The following is a 19,288-nucleotide window of genomic DNA, read 5'->3' on the forward strand; positions in this document are numbered from 1 at the left end:
CAGTGCTCAATATAAAGAAGACAGATGGCACATGGTTGAAGGGGCTTGCTGAGTGCTTATAAGGTAAGTGGAAAGGAATCATGGAGTGGTGAGGTTCCACTTGGCTTGGTGTCTGAATAAGCAGTGTCCAGAAGGACAAAATATGCAAGGACTTAATTTTGCCGAGAATAGTAGTAACTTACAGGAGTGCTAGTCATTGAATTCTGCACAGCTGCCTCCATCTCCAGCACCTCTGCTGGCATGACAGTCTGACTGAAGGAAAGTACAGACTGGAATTAGCCTCACCATGGACCACTGAGAGTACTGCAGCTACCCTGCTGTGATCTTTCCTCAGAGAGGTCCACAGCCTACGTTTGGACACAAAGCTTCAGTGAGGGCTAGATTGTATTATCTTCTCAGTGTATTTACATAAGTTAAGAATTTGGCACCTATTTGACAAATGCATATGAAATAAGACACTTTAATCAAGTGTTGCTCAGTCTGTATCTGCAATATTTGGCTTGTTTGCTTTTCTGTGGTACCTTTTGCAGTGCTATTCCTATGTCAACAACGTGACTTTGCTGTTGTGACAATGCAACTTTAGCTGTTAATGTATCAGATGAGAAAACATTCATAGTGGTGACATACTGTTAACTGGAGTTATAACAGCAAAATTTGTGTGCTTTCATCTCCACGTTCCCCACCAAAATAAGGCTGGTATAAAATCTGTTACTGAACTGCTAAATTAGAAGAGGACGAGAACATATTCAGCGAGGAGGAAAGTTTGACTGCAAGTGTGTGAATTTTGCACTAGAATAGCTGTTCAGGTTCATTGCATGTAGTACCCTCTTAGTACTGGACAGGATTCACAAATTTCTGGATATTTTGATAGAAGGAGAAAACCATGCACCTGCCAGCACTGAAAAGTTCAGAAGCCATGCCTACAGAGAAATCTTGGCAATACAAAGACCTGACCTACAAAAAACAGACTAGCTATAGTAATGTTCTTCATGTGCTTGATGTTTTGTTCTCCAAAGGGTAACACATTCCCTCCTGACAGTAAAATTATCCCTAGCTTGTTTTAAATCACCTCCTGTTGTATAGAAATAGCTAAAAGCAGTGGAGATTGAGCTTCATTTGGACAAATGCCCTTTTACAGGCAAAAATTATTCTTTTCCAGTTACTACTCTTGCCATCAGGAGTATAGTTACATCTGCTTTTTTTAAATAATGTGAAATAAAAAAAAATCTGGATCATTCAGTGACCTACTCAGGTGTTAATTAGGTTCTTTTATGTGATATCAATTTAATTCAAAGGAGATGAATATAAATATTAATTGCCTTATTAATAGAGGAATTTTTTTTCTTAGACTCAATAAGAAAAAGCAGAAACAGCTGCATTGCCTTTTCCTGGTAATTTAAACTTGTGACTAAAAAAGGCGCTCACCATCTTCCTCTACCTGAGAGCAAATAAATATGAGGTTCAAATAAGAATAGCAAGCTGCATCTTGGAAAACATATCTTCCCTGAGCCAGGGATTACTCATGGAGATGTTTCATTTATGTCCACACAAATGATAATATGTCCATCTTGGTGAGGAATGCCTGGCTTGCCCTCTCAGCTGGTGAGCTTCTGTAATATCATCCCACAGAAAAATGTGCTAATTTCTTCTACAAGCCCTGAATGCATAGTGTCTCCTGATGTTAATTGAGAAAAATAACATTTCCCAGTATCTTTTGGCTGTAAACAAACTCCTGGGATACCCGAGACTAGTGATAGTCACACTCCCATTTTTAAATGAGATTAATTCATGATTTAGCATTAACTAATTTTCTGAGATGGGGGTTAGGTTCTGCTGTTGTTTTGTACCTTGTAAGATGAAAGGCACAAATATCTGAGGAAAAGTGTGAAAACAGGAACAGTTTCTTGTGAAAGCAAGAGTGAAGATAGCAGCAAAATTCATGGACTTTGGAAAGACGAAGGTGTGGACTTTGATATCTTCTGTTCTGCCACTGGGAACACTTTCTTGACAGATGTGTTTAACCGTTCTGGCCTTGTTTTCCCATGCCTAAACTGGGGATAAAATTATATAACAATCACTTGAAATATCTTTGTTGCAAAATAGTTTAGAGTGTGAAGTGTTGTGGACACCTCATGTCTCAGGTGGAATTATATTGCTTTACACATCACTTTTCAGTCAGCCTTACTGAGCTAGCTTCTTCTTGGCTCACTCTGGACCAACCTCTGGCCATTCTGAATTCTGAGTCTGTAGCTGAACATCACAGCTCTTCAGCCACTCTCCAGAGCCTTTCTGGATCATGTACTGTGCCTTGAGGGAAGGATTTTATTTGAAATCAGATTTTAGAAATGAAAAGGAACAAGTTATATTACGCAGCATTTGGCAGATTTAGTTATCACACCTGCAGCATTTGGCAATTGCAGGTGTGATAACTAATTCATCGTCTATTCAGGTCAGGCTTGGTATATACAGGTTCTATTAAGGTTTCTGAGGGAAAAAGGTTTTAAATCCATGTGTCTTTCTGACTGCCCCATCAGTGCCACTTCTGATTTTTTTAACTCCTTACTCAGGCACACTTTGCCCCACACTGCTTGCCATGCTCGTCCTCTTTTCAGTTTGAAAAAAGGAGTCACAGAGCCAAAATCTTGTTTCCAAATTCCTCAACCTCTTTTTTAATTATTCTGAGCTAACCACGGAGCACTACTTGCTTCCTGTATGGGCTTGACAGTGCTAGACTAGCAATCTTACCCATTTACTTCACCAAGAAATCATTTTTGTGAAGTGCAACAAATGTGAAACAAAATGCCAGTGAAATCTGGCATCCAGCATGCAAAGCATTTTTGATTGTGCATAGCCACTTTTCAGCAAAGGCTTCATTTCTGTTGTTTATAAAGACTCCCTCGTGCCTGAGAGAAGAAGAGCAGTAATATGCAAAGGTTTATAAGTGATTTGAGTACTCCTCCCCCATCCAAATAATTGGATTTTTAAAAAATTTGTGGAGTGGAAAGGAGCAGCTTCAGAGACAACAACACTTTTTTTATTACTGTCAACTAGGGGTAGCTGAAAGATGCTTAGTGATTTCCCTCCTTGGTTATACAGTTTAATGCACAGAAATTAATCATATTTTATAAAAGCTGAGGGGTAACACTGATTTTTATAAGTGGCTGTTTCATTAGTTCAGATATTGTTATGGATTAATTTTGAGGTAAAGCCAAAGCAGATCTATTTACTTTATCACTGGATTCCTTACAATGTGTAGCAGCCACCGCTGCTAGTTTGTTTATTGTGGAATATGTGCTATATTACAGGATTTTTTTCATATGACTTTATTACAGGAGGATTATGGATTAATGTGGTTAGGTTTACCTAATGATATTAGTGTATAACTCAAGGGAACCAGTATGTATTTGTGTGTGCAAAACTAGTTTTCTGGTTAAAGGGCATGAAGGTCCTTGTAACTGTTTTGTTCTGGAGGCTTAAATGTATCTGCAATCATATCTGCAGTGCTAGGTAAGCCTTATTTCTCTAGCTCCTGACTTGTTCTGGCTGCTGATTCAAGTTACACCTACAATCAAACAAAGTGCCTCAAAAGCATACTGATAAAAACTGGCAGCATTATTTCTGCCTGGGCTGATAAACAGTACTTGACTTTGCCATAGCCGCTCCACCACCCACCTTCCTTCAGCTGTAAGTGGGATGTCATGGCAAAATGACAAACGTTCCCTCTTTAATACTTCATGATGAACTGCTTCATATTTCCTTCTGAGGAAAAGTAAAATTCTTAAGGATGATAATTCCTTCAGGTTTTTTACTCTCATGAAAGATGACCAAACCACATCAGTATTTAATTATCTTCTCTTTGAAAATGGTGGTGTTATGTAATGTATATGTTAATAAATGTACATGTTATGCTCTCCTGGGTGAAATCTTCACTTATGAGCTTCTAGATCATGAAACCAGGCACACAGATTGTGTAATATTCATTCTATAGGAATATTTGACATTGCAAGGGATGCTATAGTTATTCTATAGTGTATTTTGATATGTGATTTGTAACAAGTAGTAGAACCAAGCTTTGTTTGCATAGTCCAACAATTTAGAAGGTAATTCATGTAGGTAATTTAGGTAAGCAGAGCCCCCCTGCATTGCTGTGGGATATTTTTAAAAGATCAGATTAGAACAGGCAGCTTTCTCCTTTGCACATGCCTCCTATTCTCATTCCTGACCTCATTCCATTAGACCAGGGATCTTCTTATCAGACTCTTCTTTTTTCCTAATCTTTCTGTGTCGAACAAAGCAAATCTTTTTCCTGTAGTCTTCATGGATAACCTCTCTAGCAAATTCTTCTCAGAGACTGTTAAATATCTGGAGCATGAAATTGTGTGGAGACTTTTGAAACAGAAATGGAAATGTAAACTCAGCACATGCATTATAGTCATGTGTTATGTGATTAAACTGTTTGATGTCTGTAATAAGGAACAAGGTAAACTTCAGATTAAGGCCAGAATTTCATGACTGTTAAAACCAAGCAATTAGACAAAAAAATGTGGAATATTCCTTTGGAAAAACATCAGTCATGTAAACTACATGCATGTTTATTGTTGGTGCTATTTGTCCATACAATCACAGCATTGCAAGAATCCATTAATCAGAAACTAATTTTTATATCAGGCTTTGTTTTCAGTGTCTAGAATTTTCAAAGGTTTTTTTTTTTCTTGATGTTTGGGACTTTCTTTTTGTTTAAATCTTAATCTGTACCTTCTCCTATTTTTTGTCTGTTTTTAGGAGAGTTTTCCTTATCTCTGCAATCATCAATGCTATTTCCTGCTTTGAAAATGTATAATAGATATCTGCTCTTCTAATACAACTTTATCAGCAGCTGTAGCTGAATTTGATCACATATCTTAGGGTGATACCATAAGCCTTTACTTGCTGGTAAGAAAGTAATGTAGGACTTTGCCTTGGTCAAAATACATAGCATCTAATGTTTATTTCTCCACTAGTAGGGGTTTCACACTGTCAGTGACCTAATTTTTGAAAAATCCAAATATTAGTAATCTTTAGCTTTCAAAGATTGGAAACATTTAGTGTATTAACTGTTCAATCTAAAGAGTAGATGTAGAAACATTATAAAAGTAAAATTTTAAACTTTTTTACCTTTTCTGGAAATACATTTCCCTTTGCTGAAATCTTCTGAAGCTCCTCTGCTTTATGCAATTTTTTAAAAAAATAATTTTCCACGTTTCAAAGGTTACTTTAATGAATATATTTTCCATGTATAAATTACCCTTCAGGTAATTGCACCCCTTTAAACATCATGCAGATAATTCAGTACTTTTGATAACTCTCACCAGTTAGATAGCCATTGTTACAAAGTACTGGAGATAGAGGAGAAAGAGAAATACCAGCAGAAGTATTTAATCATAATATTTACACATGCATATAAATCACAGTTCTGAGGAACCAGGAGTCATTCTTTAGCTTGGTAAGGCTTTTTTTTTTTTTTTTTTTTTTTGCTTTTTTGGAAATAAACACAGTTTACCCATGTGAAAACACAAGAAATCTTTAAGCTTTCTATGCAGAATTTCATCAGCCTTCTAACCTGAACTGTCTGACCTCATAAAAACATTTCCCTCCCTGATTTTTTTTTTTGCCCTGTAGCCTTATCTCCATGTCCAAATTAATTTTGAGCATGTTTGCAGAGCTGATTGCAGGCAGAATTGAACTTTGTTCCCTCTGGGAGCCAGCTGGCTGGAGGCCAGCTCTGGCCACGCTGCAGTGCCTGAGCCGATGAGCTGTACTTCTCAGCAAGTCCCATTAAATGCATCCGAGCAGCAGGCAGGCAGGGTCGTGGCTTGCAGTTCAGAGACAGCTTGTGCCTGCCCAGCTCAGAGCCTTGGCAAGGAGACCTCATGTCTCTGTAAAAGACCTTTGTCTGCCCACCATCTCCCTCCTTCTTTAGACTCAAACAAGGAAGGCATTTAATGATCTTCTGTACTCATCTGTACTAGATGTCATTTGAACCCCTTTCTCATCTTGTAATGTCTGCCTTTTACTGGGGTTTCTCTTTGGCTTACCCGATCGCACATCTTTGAAACCTTTTAATATGGCTTATCATGTGCTTTGCTAATTAAAACTCATGTTCTGTTTTAACTTTTCTGCTTTTATCTCCCTGGTACAGGGAGGCTTACACTCATCCTTAGTAGCCAGTGCATTATTTTCTGCTTTTTCCTCAATCTCTTCTCCACATTTAGGTTGCACCTTTTTATCCTTCAGAAAAGCCTTGGTCATCTCTGCCTCCTAGCGAGCTAAAGTGACAACATTTCACAACACTGAAGATCATGTGCCCTTTCCCATACTGCGTTTAATGCCCACACTGCCTTCACCCCCAAAGTGCAAATTTCAGTAAAATTTAAATGTGTTATTTCAAATAAATACTGAAAAAAGTACTCTGGCCACACATAGCTTTTCATTTATGTGTGAAACAACAGAGTCCTCTTCTAACATCACTAACATGGTTGTGAATATATAGTATTTGTTCATAGCCTGTTGTGAAATGAATGCTGTAAGAAAAGTTTGTGATTTTTCCCCAAGTCAGAAGATGGAATTTGTTTTTAATCTCAGCTGGGATGGGAGTATATGCAATTTGTCAAGAGAAATACTAAGTATGCATGAGGAGCTTTAATATAGGCTTTGCAGCAAACATGCCCACAACTGTAAGAGTTTCAGCTGGAGAGCTGCTTAAGCAGATATAGTTTCTATGTATTTAGTAACCCTCAATACATACTTTTTTTCAGAAGCTCAGCTTGAACCTGTAAACAGAGGTTAACCTTCCTTTTAGCAGAGAAATTATATAGCTGTGCTTTTCTTCTTGGGCCTTTCTGGATATACATTTTGTGCTCTAAGGAAGGACTGTTCTCACTTTCTGAGTTTGTAAACTGTATATTTCAATGATAGTGACTTTTTGCTTTATATTAATTACTCTATTAAGTTTTATAGTTGCTTCTCCAAAATGTGCTGACTACTGCAATTGATTCTTTAGGAGTTCATCTTCTTTCTATTTGTGCTTATATGTGCTTCTACTGGTCACTTTGATTTCAGTGGCACTGTGAAGGAATGGTTGATTGGAGAATTACTTATTGTTGCTCCCTTAAAAATATACCAAATGGCTTGCAAGAAACACATGCTAACCTTTGAAGTTAGCTTGTGATAGTTCCTTTTTTATCCTTTAGCTCCTTGCTGTTGCTTGATAAATAGCAAGTTCTAAATTGCTTCTATTAAATTTGATGTATCAATGTTACAAAACCAAGAGATTTCTCACAATATGTATTTAATTTGACAATTGGTGTGAATGTGTCACCCTTCAGCCCTGTTGGTTTCCAGATTAACATTGAAACAATTATGAAGGGAAGTGGGCAGCAAAAAGGTTTCCATTTTTGCAGCTGGGAGATTTTTGAGAAAAAAAACAATAAGAAATAGAAAAGCAGAAAGTTTTCCTGAAGAACCACCTGTGTTTTGAAATACCACTCAAACCACTTCACACATTTAATGAGTTGCATTCAACTGCTCAAATATTATGTAATTCCCTGTAGCTGTGTGTATGCATTTATGTATAGATCATTCACTCACAGAATATTTTGCACTGGAAGAGACCCACAGGGATCATCAAGTCTGACTCTTAAGTGAATGGCCTGTATGGGGATTATGTGCTCTATAAAAAATGCTATAATAATATTAATTTTAACCAAAAGTTGCTATTTTAAAAATGAAGTAATTTGTATGAAAAATGTCTATACAGTCTTATATTCTCCATTTGTTAGAAGCGAATTCTTTTAACAATACATGTAGCACAGTCTTAATAAGTATAGTGTTGAAGTAGTTTTTGGTACTTTATTGTCTTTCTCTTAGGAAAAAAACCCCACATTTTAAATTGCAACCGGTAAACAATTATTAAAAAGTAGACTTTAATGTCTTTGTGAAAACAGGATGTTTTTAGTGGCATTTTTAAACAAATAACACCTAGGGAAAAGAATTTAATATTAATCTATGAATGAAAACTCTCAAAAATCATGAACTGAATGAACTTCAAAGCTACTTATACCTCTAAATGTGATTCTTCAGGACATGTGAGAGATGTATTTCTAGGAAAGATGTGAAAGATAACCCCACTACCTAGCTGTGTGAGTTTTGTTCCCTTAACTTTGAGAACAAAAAACCCACTTTTTTTCCTTTTTCAATGTAACTCTGACACTAGCATGATAAACAGGTGTACAAATGTAATTTTCTACTTTAATGCCTATCTAAAAAATGTCAAGTTCACAGTATAATAGATCTACCAAAAATATAAATTGATTCTCAAAACCAGTAACAATCCAAGGACTGTATAATGTTTGCATTGTCTAACTTGAGTTTCCTACTTCTTGTTTTTTTGCCTATAGACACCCTATTTTTGGCCATCAAATTGTTGGGAGCCGGAAAACACAGACTATGGTCAGTGTAGAAATATTTCCTATTTCTTTTAGAAATTATGCATTTTATTAATGAATGTGTCATTGCAATCTGTCTTGTTTCACCATCCCACTCTTTAAAACATAATTATATGTCATGTAATTCTTGTGCAACTGCTACTGATATTGAAATGAATGTGTTGCTACCTTTTACAAAGTTTATCAGAAACTTATCAAACTCATATTTTGGAGTGGATCTGAGGAAAAAAGAAAAAGACCCAAGCCCCAAAATTCAGGACTCATCAAAATCTACCTTACTATTTATATTCTCTGTTTGCTCCAGGAAGTGTAATTATTTACAGTGAGAGGATCTCAGTGAAGCAGAGGAGACTTTATTGATGGTCGTGCAATGGTTATTATCAGATTGAGACCCAAAGATGTGCCTAGTTTAGAACTCTTATTTGTAATATACACCATGTGGAAAATTAATTATTATGAAAACTAGTATAGTTCTAATATGAACTGTATTAGAAAATACAGTTTATCGTTTATTTGCCTATATGCTGTAATTACTCGTGTGCTTAAACAGCAATATCTGAGGATAGTAGGTAGCAATGTATTTGGAAGAAATATTATTAAAAATGATAACAAAATTAGTTCCTCTGACCTAATTTTTAAAGAAAGTGTATCTATGAGCAGCCTTCTGTTCATTCTAATCCAAACTGTAAGTACTGAGATCATCTGAAGACCAGGTCACTTATTTAGATAACTGAGCATGCACATGATAGGTTATGTTTTCAAAACTTCAGTCCATGAATATCTTTTTACAGCTTTTCAGAAATTTAGGTGAGTGTTCACTTGTAATTTGGTTTCTATACCCTTGGGAGCCAAAGAGTTTGGGGATGGATGGTTCCAATAAATGCTTCCTTCCTTTTTAGAGCAGACTCAGTTTAATTTCAAATACATTGCCAAATAAAGTAATTTTAAGCTGAAACTCTCAGCAGAGCTGAGTGTCTCCGAGGTACAGTTTGAAAATGTGACATTTTCCTCATCCTATAGGAGTAGAAAAATATTCAATTTTTTACTGATATTTGAAGATGTCAGTAAATAGTTATCGAAAGCTCCCAAGGAGGAGGGATTCTTACCACATGTGTGTGCTTAGCCATTCTGTATAAGGAAATTAGTCACTGAAGGAAAAATGATTGATTTACCATTTATTACTTCATTAAAGTAATGAATATGTTAAAGATCAGCAAGTAATTAGCTATGGTTTAAGAGACATTGAGTTGTTCAGCTGTAATGTGTATCATGTTGCCGGGGTGGTTTTAATAAATAATTATATGCTTAACATGTCTGGATTTAAGATCAGGCTGCGAAAGTTTATATTAGTATCCTTTAGTCTAAAGTAGGAGATACTAACTTTCCTGTCACAGCTGATCAGTGGATTATATGAATTATAATGAATTATAAACCATAGACAGTAAATAAAAATCTTGTATAATATGTCCAGGTTTGTATGCCAGGAATACAGAATTAAACTTGGAATCAGTGTCTTCATCATGCAGGGAGGAACTTTTGTTGAACAGTAAATGTACTTATGTGAGATCTTTTGAGATTTAAATATGTTTCAGTTGCTGAAGTAAGCTCTTTGGTTGCAGAGGAGAGAAGGAAGGGGAAGCAAACCCTCCAATCCTGCTATCTCATTGCTCCTTCCATGTCATGAGCCAGAAGTGCAATCCTGTATGAAACACACCCACAGCTTCCCCATGCAACAGGGCCAGAGCATTGTACTGGAGATACCAAAAGTGACTGTGCATCACCAAAACTGGATAATGCTGGAGCATTTGCAGGAAAATAAACTTTTCAGGCACCTTTTCAATACTGTTCTTATTAGGTTAGCATCATCCAAGTCCCAGAAAGTAGCATTTCCCTTGTAAACAGTGGTGATCAGAGGAATACAGGAAAATCAAAATATTTAATCAAAATATTTAAGGAACCAAAATAAATCTGAAGTAGGTTTGCATGTTCTGCAGATTTTCACAGTAATTGTTACTTCCTGGAAAATATAGTACATAGAATTTATGTTATTGCAGATATGCAAATGCATTTCATACTTATCATGCATTATGGTGCTGTGTAGTGCTACCAATTTAATGGACTTGTCCTGAACAAGCTTAAAGCTGTGCCATCTAAAATTATTGACTGTAGCAGGCATTAGAAGTCCCTCAAGACCAGCAAAAAGCAAACTCTCGCTGTAATCTTCCTTGATCAAAGTAACTAACAGGGCAAATCACTTTCTTTGCCATTAATCTAATTTAAAAAGCCGTTGGAAATACTGTAGAATTTTATTTTTATTTAAAAATTAATCCTAACCATTCATCTTTACTTATCCATTACTGGGCTACTGTCCAGAATGTAGCACACTGCCAGGAAAATAATTTATCTTAAACAAGAAATTAAATGAGATTGAGATACTGTGTCTTAGTTTATTACCTGACTAACTAAGAAAAAAATAATCCTTACATATTTGCATAACATGTTAATATCTTCTCTAAAATATAATTTTATCTATATGAGCTTGTAATAGCAATTATTTGCCTTGAAAAAAATATTTTTCTGTAGAAAGTATAATTGAAAAAGACATACAAACAGAATCTTCTGATATGTCAAAAAACCACAGACACATTGCCATAATAAAGCTGTAGTGCACTGCTACGTTGTAGTGGCAAAAAGAGGGCTTGGATTAAGTTATGACAAAATGGAAAATAGCCTTTTGATTGTAATTTCCAAAATATTGACTATGATCATTCTGAGGTTACTGAGAAACTGTCGATTTTCATAAAGTGCTGAAAATCTCCCTCCTTTTTCCTGAAAATCATGCTTTAAGTGTTGTCAAGAGAGATTCCTCAAATTGCAAATAATTTTTACAAAGGCAAGTCCTTAGGTTCCATCTGTTGAAGTCCCATTTTAGTGCCATATGTCTTGGAGTCCACCCAGGCAGGACATGTTGTTCTTTGTAGAATCCCATTGGTTTTAGAGTGTTTTTGTTAGTGAAAATAAATAGTAATAATAGCAACTACTGTTATTAAGACTAGTGTAGTTCAAATAACTTTGCTTTTTCCTGTGAGTTAAGTCATGTTCCTGAATTATGATTAGGTTTTGTGACAAATAGAATTGGATCTCAATTCAGATAAACTGGCTCTTGTAATGAACACAGCCAGTGGTTGAGCACGTGACCTGCTTGTAATTATCTTCTCTTTTTTTACAGATATAATTTTGTAACTGACGGATTGTTTTTCCTGTCATATTATAAACAGGTCATGTCATTAAGAAGTAGTTAAATTGGGAGGCTGGTTAAGACAATTGCATCCCAGAAAGGGGAAATATAATGCCACACATAAAATTGTTATACCATGTGCATTTGGTCTCAGTTCTAATGGAACCTGTCAGGTGCTCTTGGAGGTTTACTGACTCACAGCTGTTGTAAATTTGAGGCCTTTAGTTCATTACTGTCTTCTTTTTTGAATAAGTATAAAATATCAAACGATAGGGGAAAATTCCATTCACAACAAAATGGCAATTACTTGCCTTTTTTTTCCTATTCTTTAGGCTTAATTTAACCTATTTCTGAATATGTAAGGCTTATAAAAATTTCAGACATAATATAAGAAGAATTAGTAACTTTTACTCATTTTCCCTAGTGAACTTTTGCTGATAGTTAGACTCAAAAGTATCTTTGACATATCAGACTTTTTCTTGCAGTTAAATGCATATTAAAAAAAAATCTGCATTAAATGCATAATAAAAAAAGAAATCTGCTCAAAGGAGAGAGAATAAAGTTTAGAAAGTGCTACAGTCACTTATAGTCTTAAGGAGGTTTGGACATACTAGAAGACTAAAAGTCAACTGCATCTATATAGTTGGAACAGGATGTTGTTTGACCATTATATTTTTTTTGTGTGCATTTCTCTCAAATGAGTTAAAAATGAAGGACTGCAGAATGTTGGTAAGTTATAGAGAACACAGTAAAAAACTGATAATGCAGGAGTTTAAGAGCACTTGACTATGTGAACTTTAAATTATGCTAAATGGGACTGTTTTTCTCTATATTCAAAGCAAATTCTTAAATTCTGTTGCTGTGTAGAAGAACAAGTTTTGAAAATGTAACATATTTTCAGTAGACTTCCAGGTAAAGTCATGTATTACAAAAGAAGTCTCCTAGGAAATTAGAGCAATCATGGGGGTTGGGGTAAGTTTTAATTAATTGCTCCATTTAAAGTGTGAGATACTTGTCTGGATAAATGCTGCAGCTCTTTAGATAGTCATCACTTCGTTATCTATGCTGTGTTATAGTAAAATGAGGTAGCCATTTACTTTTGCTGTGCCAAAGCTGTTTCATTGTTGTTCTCCAGCATTTTTAAGAGAGTACAAGTCTTTCCTTATTAAATTTACTTGATAATCAGCTAACAAGTCAGTCTGAACAACACTTCCTTCCTAAAGATACTTTCTTATCGCTTCAAAGTAAACTGACAGAGGCCTCTCCATGTTTTGTCTCTGCTGCTCTGTTCTGAATATGAGCCATTTCACCTGGCTCATTTCCCTCTTCTATCCCAAACCCACAGTAATGCTAAAAAATGCATACTGTACAAAAAGTAACTGTAGTCATGTATCATGTTTTTCACATGTTGAAAATTTTCATATAATTTTCTGTTTAGAGTCTCTTGCCTACTTATTTTACATGTTTAGCTTCAAATTCCTCTATGAAAATTTGAGTAGTCCAGGAATTTTCTCTCCCATTTGTCTTTCTGTACCCTTTGTCATGGAGTGACTGTTTGGAAGAAGAACTGTGTGGAGAATACATTATATATTTTCTTTGCCCAAATGCACAGGAAGGATTTCCTTGGCAACAGCATATTAGTATGCAATTTGTATTTGAGAAATACTGATCCCTATTGCTTACCTGAACTCTGCTGGAACACTGCATGTTCTCAGCATCTCTGGAAATCAACCCATAACTATGAGTCAATAGCTTGGGGCAAAACTGGTAGCAGAGAAGCACTTCTGATACAAATTGTCATATATATATAAATATTTGTTAAAATTCATGCCATGAGAATTTACAAAGGATGTGTGAATAGTTTTTGGAGAGCTCTGCCATTCTATAATCTCAATCCTTGATTCTCAGTTCCCATTTTTTCTACAGCTAATGTCAGAATATGTCAGCAACGACTCCTGCAATAAATTCTTTAAAGTCCTTAATACAGATCCCTATGTTAAGGACCCATCTCTCAGAATTTTCTGGATTTCTAGGTGTAGTAAGAAACAGACATTTCCTACCAGAACTCAAGTAATTTACTAAAGTAAGACTGGGACTCTTTAAGTGAATGACTTGCCTTTAGGAAGATATATATACAGAATATATTGACTAAGATCTTGGTGACAGGACTAAGTGTCACTACAGTCTAACAAGAATAGAAGCTTCTCAAGAAAAATGTGACTGGTGTCAGTGCTTGCTATGCATAAAATTTGATCTGTGTAGAACCAAATCAAATGAGCTTTAGGAAAGACACTTATATTAGCAGATAGGTGGAAGAGGTGATCTACAGTATTTTTTCCCACTCTGAATTCATATACCGTTATATTTCTCTGTATAGATACATTATCCGCTCATTAGAAGCTATCTCTGTCATATAAATGATGAAATGAAAGTCTCACTTCAACAAGCATGGCCTGAATTTTGTTCTGATCCTTGCTGATTCTGACATTGACAAATCACTGCAATGAGGTCTCTAACCAGAAGGCATTTCCTGATAGTGCTTTCCAGTCATCTCACCATTTCAGAGTTTTGTGCTTACCTGAATTATTCTTTCCATAAAAACTGGTGCAAGTACATGTTTCTGCAGTACTGTTTTAAAAGCATTGATAATCTGCATCTAGGTCTCCTATAAACAACAATAAAATTTTGTATCAGAATTCTGATATTTATAAACATAACTTGGAATTTTCTGAATTGCTTTCAAGTTGCTTTGGTGAATAAACTAAATAGGTTTCATAGAATATCATGAGTTGGAAGGGAATCACAGGGATCATTGAAGTCCAGCTCCTGGCCCTGCACAGGACACCCTAAGAATCACACCATGTGCCTGAAAGTATTTTTCAATCGGTGCTTGAACTCTGTCAGGCTTGGTGCTGTGACCACTTCCCTGGGGAGCCTGTTCCAGTGCCCAACCACCCTCTGAGTGAAGAACCTTTTCTATATATCCAACCTGAACCTCCTCGGACACAGCTTCCAGCTTTGTCACTGGTCACTACAGAGAGGAGATCACTGCCTTCCCCTCCTCTTCACCTGAAAATTAAGCAGTAGACTGCAATAAGAGCTCCCCTAAGTCTTCTCTTTTCTACGCTGAAAAGCCAAGGGACCTCAGCCCTTCCTCATGTGACTTCCCCTCATCCCATCACATGAGGGATCCAGATTAGAAAGGTGTGGAGGTGCAACGTTGGTGTGCTGCTGTGATCACTGTGGCATGTCTTCTCCAGCACCGGGGTCCCTGTGGGCTCTGTGGCTATTTGAATGCTAACCATAATGGGATCTTAGCGCTGAGGCTGAGGTCCCCATCACTGTGGCTGGTCCATGTTAGAAGGGTGGGGAGGCGGCAATGCTGGCACTCTGACATGCTCTACCTTGCATGCCTTTTCCTGCCCCATTGTCCCTGAAACTGTAGGCTTCCTACTCTCTGCAAATATAACCATAATGGCAAGTTGAAAGCATTATGATAATATCAACAAGCATTAAATGATTCAATGGATATAGTTTTAAATTGTATTTGACAATTGGATATTCTTTGTCTGATCTTGGGTGACCATTCTCCCATACCCGTTTTTTGTCACCCTGCAGGATTTTCCAAAGCCATCATCATCTGGGGACTTCTGTATGTTGAAGATGAATTTGCCTTTTTCTAATTCTTGATCTCTTGGTAGTTTGAAATTTGGTTTCTTTCTTGTCCTTTGTTTATGTAAGAAAGTCCTCTGCTTGTGTAAACCTATAACTGAATTGCTTTCCTGAAGTGTTATAGGAAAGAATAGGATCAAAGAGTGAAGACTGGAGATGGGGAGAATTGTTTCATAAGTTAAGGTTTTGACAATTTGGCAGTTTAATGTACATAAACCTGATCATGGTCTTCCTTCTAATTTAATTTTATTAGTATTTACTTAGGAGTGTGGTTCTTTTGTAGATACACGAGGCTCTGTGGTGACCCATTTTTAAGACTTAAGTGAAACTCAATAGGTGTTGCTAAGGGCAATTTTTTTTCTATTGACTAAGAGCAGAGGTGACCTAAAGATGGTATGAAATAGCCCTAGAAATCCCAATGTTTAAATAAAAGAGTTAATTTCATGCTTTACATCCTGCAGTCACGTTTTGTGCTGATTGTCCTGTAATTCTCCATCTTAAGCAGGAACTTGCTTATAGAAGGAGAGCTGTCTGTCAGGGCACTTTGAAGCCCTTTGACCTTGCAGTGCTTGCTATTTTCTTTGCTCTTTAGATACAGACTAGGCTTATACACACTGACCCCGAAAACAGGATTTTGGCTCAGGGAGTACATAAATTTAACCTGGCTTCAGTGGAGATAACGAGCGTTCACTGAAAGCACGCTCACTGTCAAGGATGAATCCAGCTGTGACCCCACTGGCTCTGGCACAGATATGGAAGAAGTTTGTGTACATGGTGGTGGGGGTGTAGGTGCCATAGTCTGTGGTCTTCAGAGGCCCAGTTGAACTTCCATTGAATTTAGCTGTGGCCTTTGCTCCACTGTGGCAAAAGGCAAGATTTAGCTCCTGTTTAGCACAAGATAAAACTCCCCAGTGTGGGTTTTGGGTGAAAGTTCTGGGGTTGGCTTTTTGTGGGTTTTTTTTTTTTTTGAGTAAATGTGTATAATATAATGTGTACTCAGCCCAGTTTCTTGAGTCTAGAATGAAATGTGTCATAATCTCTATGATCTTATGTAAAGAAAAAAATCTATAGAGGTTTCTTAGGAGTTTTCAAATGCAAGTGAACAGTCAAGAATAGGAAGTATGTAGCGAACCATGAAAATATTTTTTTGGGTGTGACAGTTTAGAAACTTGCAAGAGGGAAAGTACAGGCATCCTCTCTATGCCACTCTGGCTTTGTAGTCTCACTTGAAACTCTCAGACTGCCCGTTTTTTGTGAATGCCTGAACAGAATTTTTCAAGACCTAGAAGACTGTAATTACTGCACAGCTAGAAATGTGTTTCAATACTTGTTTGTTGTTCAAATACCCATTTATAAACACCATTGACCATCTTTCATTATGAAATGTTACAAATTAATATGGCCTTTAAAATTATTGGCAAATCTGTTCTCTTATGGTAATCAGTCACTTCTAAAGCACAAGCTATAGCATCTAATACATAATTCACTTTAGTAGAGGCAATTATGTTGATTGCAAAATCCATCAGAATACACTGGCTCTAAAAATAAATGTATAAGGCAGTCCATATTTAGCAAATTGAGGTTATTAATCAGACCCTGTTCCTTGCATATCATTCATCCCCATGGTGAGCATTTTTCACCACCCTTGTCAGGGAGTGGCAAGCAAGGGAAGGTGGACAAGAACTGAGGTTGGCAAGAGTGCAGGCAGGAGCAAGGTAGCAGCATGGATAGGCTACAGAGCTCATTAGAAATCTATTTACAACACAACTCAAGCCTGCTCCTGGGGGAATAGCTAGGCTTGAGCACAGTTCCTGAGTACAGGCCTCAGTGGAACCCCTAGATGGGCTCCTTGGTGGAATTACAGCTCCTTGGTGTACTGAGGGCCCTGACCAGGACCTTTGTGGAATAGATAAATAGAGAACTATATACAGAAATAGAGAGGTTTAGTTGGAGATCCTTCCTACAGGCTGCACTTCTTATGAAAGTGTAAAAACACTGTCAACATATGGGATTGGAAAAGCAGACACCATAATTCATGAAATTCTGGGAGATCCTGACTCTGCTTTGAGAGGGAAATTGATTGACATCCTCAAAGTCCAGCTACTGGACAAGTACAGTTACTTCATGTGTGATTTGGTGCAGAAAAGGAGTGGTGCCTGTGAAAGGTGGGAGCATCCACATTTCAAATCTCATTGTCCTAAATGTCAGAAAAACAAAACCTCACTATATCTTCAAATGACCTGGCTGAAAATGAGGGTGATTTTCACATTCTTGCTTTCCAACATGCTGCTGAATTTTTTACAGATAAGTCAAATAATGTGATAGTGTAAACTGGTGAAGACAAATTCCTGAGCTGCTGCCAACTTTTTGTGGCAGTACAGTTAGCTGTTAAATAGAGGCTCAAACATGCACTTTTATAAGGATGTAATTGTTAGCACATAGAAATGGCAATAAATTGAGTCAGAGTAGGAATGTCCTCCAGCATTTTTTTCTCCTATACTAGTGGATATGCTGTACTTCCCACAATAGTAATTTTAACTTGGGCATATTCTACCCTATTCACAGTGGCACATAGAAACATTTCTGGCATAAGGAATCCAAGCCACAGGTGTTTTAACCATTAGGCTCTTCTGAAGGGGAAGGGATCTGGATATTTCAGTTAAAAAAAAGGGTCTGAGGGATGAATATGATTTTTTGAGTCCTGTCCAAGTTATGTTCTTAATGAAAACAAAACATCTTTATATGGACACTTTACTATGGATTGGGAGCAAAGTGGGCCATTAAAAGAACCCTGCAGGGAAAGTAACTGCAGTGGAGTTACACAGTGAAGACACAGTATTAAATTAATAATGTGTCAAGCTAATTTGTCTCCTGGTGACCTGCTGGTTGTTTTTCAGGTGTTGAAATCTCTGTTATCTGAAGATACTTTTTTGATGTAATCTATCCTGACAAAAAGATGAGCAGTCAGCTACCTCTGGAACAAGGATTTTTGTAGGAGGTATCAGGAAATATAATCCTAAAATTTTCCCACAGTGGAATTCAAGGAAGAGCTAAACTAATTAAAACTGCCTGTACTGGGACTATAAGAATGTGGTTTAAAAGTTTTGATCAAGTGCAGGAACAGGGAGCTTTTTTTTTGTTTCTATTCAGTTGGTATTAAATTGGTAGACAAATTTTGACCCCTGGAATTCTCGGAACTGTCTAAACACTTATATAAAGTGTGTATTTTATTGCTAATATTTACAAGGGGCTCAGGATTTTTTTTTTTTCATGTTTAATGAAATAACCAATTTTGAAGGAAAAGAGGAGAATGCTTCAGCTGTAAATGAATGCTTTAGCTGTAAAAGAAGCTAAATGACAAAGACCATATCTCTCCTCAAGAATCTGTTACCAGTGTACTGATTGTGAATGCAACCTAAGTACAAAAAGTCCAAAATTCATCCCCTCATCTTTTTGTGATGTTTCAGAATGCATGCCAATGCATTAGTGTAAGTGTATAATAATATTAAAATGCATGAAAGCTATAGAAACTGTCTGCTGTGTGTGACATGGATATATATCTGTCTTTGTAGATTTTGTAGACACAGAAACTGCCTTGGAACCAGAGGGTATGTGGGGAGGCAGGGAATAGAGAAAGAGACCATAGCTTCTTATGAGAGTGGAAAGTGAAATATTATAAAAGAAAATAGACCAAATAACACACACGAAAAGAGGAGGGGAAGAAAAGAAAAAAATTGCATTAAAATATAAATCATTTTACATCAAGTAATACCCTTAATTGCAGGTAGAAGTGCTTGTAATCAATTCAACTAAAAGAACATTCATTGGAGTGGGTTTGCATGCATTTGCAGGTGTCCTATCAGGAATAAATATTTCCATGGAATCTTAAACTGTA

At 36.6% G+C, this 19,288-nt stretch overlaps 1 protein-coding gene across 15 annotated transcripts in view; it reads left to right on the top strand.

Moving 5' to 3' along the window:
* The window catches only part of RGS7 (regulator of G protein signaling 7), a 259,983-nt gene that overhangs the window by 179,688 nt on the left and 61,007 nt on the right, over positions 1 to 19,288 (top strand). For all 15 annotated transcript variants that reach the window (XR_010997344.1, XR_010997345.1, XR_010997347.1 and 12 more), the window contains one exon: positions 8,436 to 8,487. Coding sequence is in view for 12 of the 15 variants with exons in the window: in XM_068184951.1 (XP_068041052.1) it covers positions 8,436 to 8,487 (52 nt within the window). In the remaining 3 variants the exon portion in view is untranslated. The remainder of the gene's footprint in view (positions 1 to 8,435; positions 8,488 to 19,288) is intronic.

The sequence above is a fragment of the Anomalospiza imberbis genome, chromosome 3, assembly GCF_031753505.1.
Source record: "Anomalospiza imberbis isolate Cuckoo-Finch-1a 21T00152 chromosome 3, ASM3175350v1, whole genome shotgun sequence".
NCBI lineage: Eukaryota > Metazoa > Chordata > Aves > Passeriformes > Viduidae > Anomalospiza > Anomalospiza imberbis.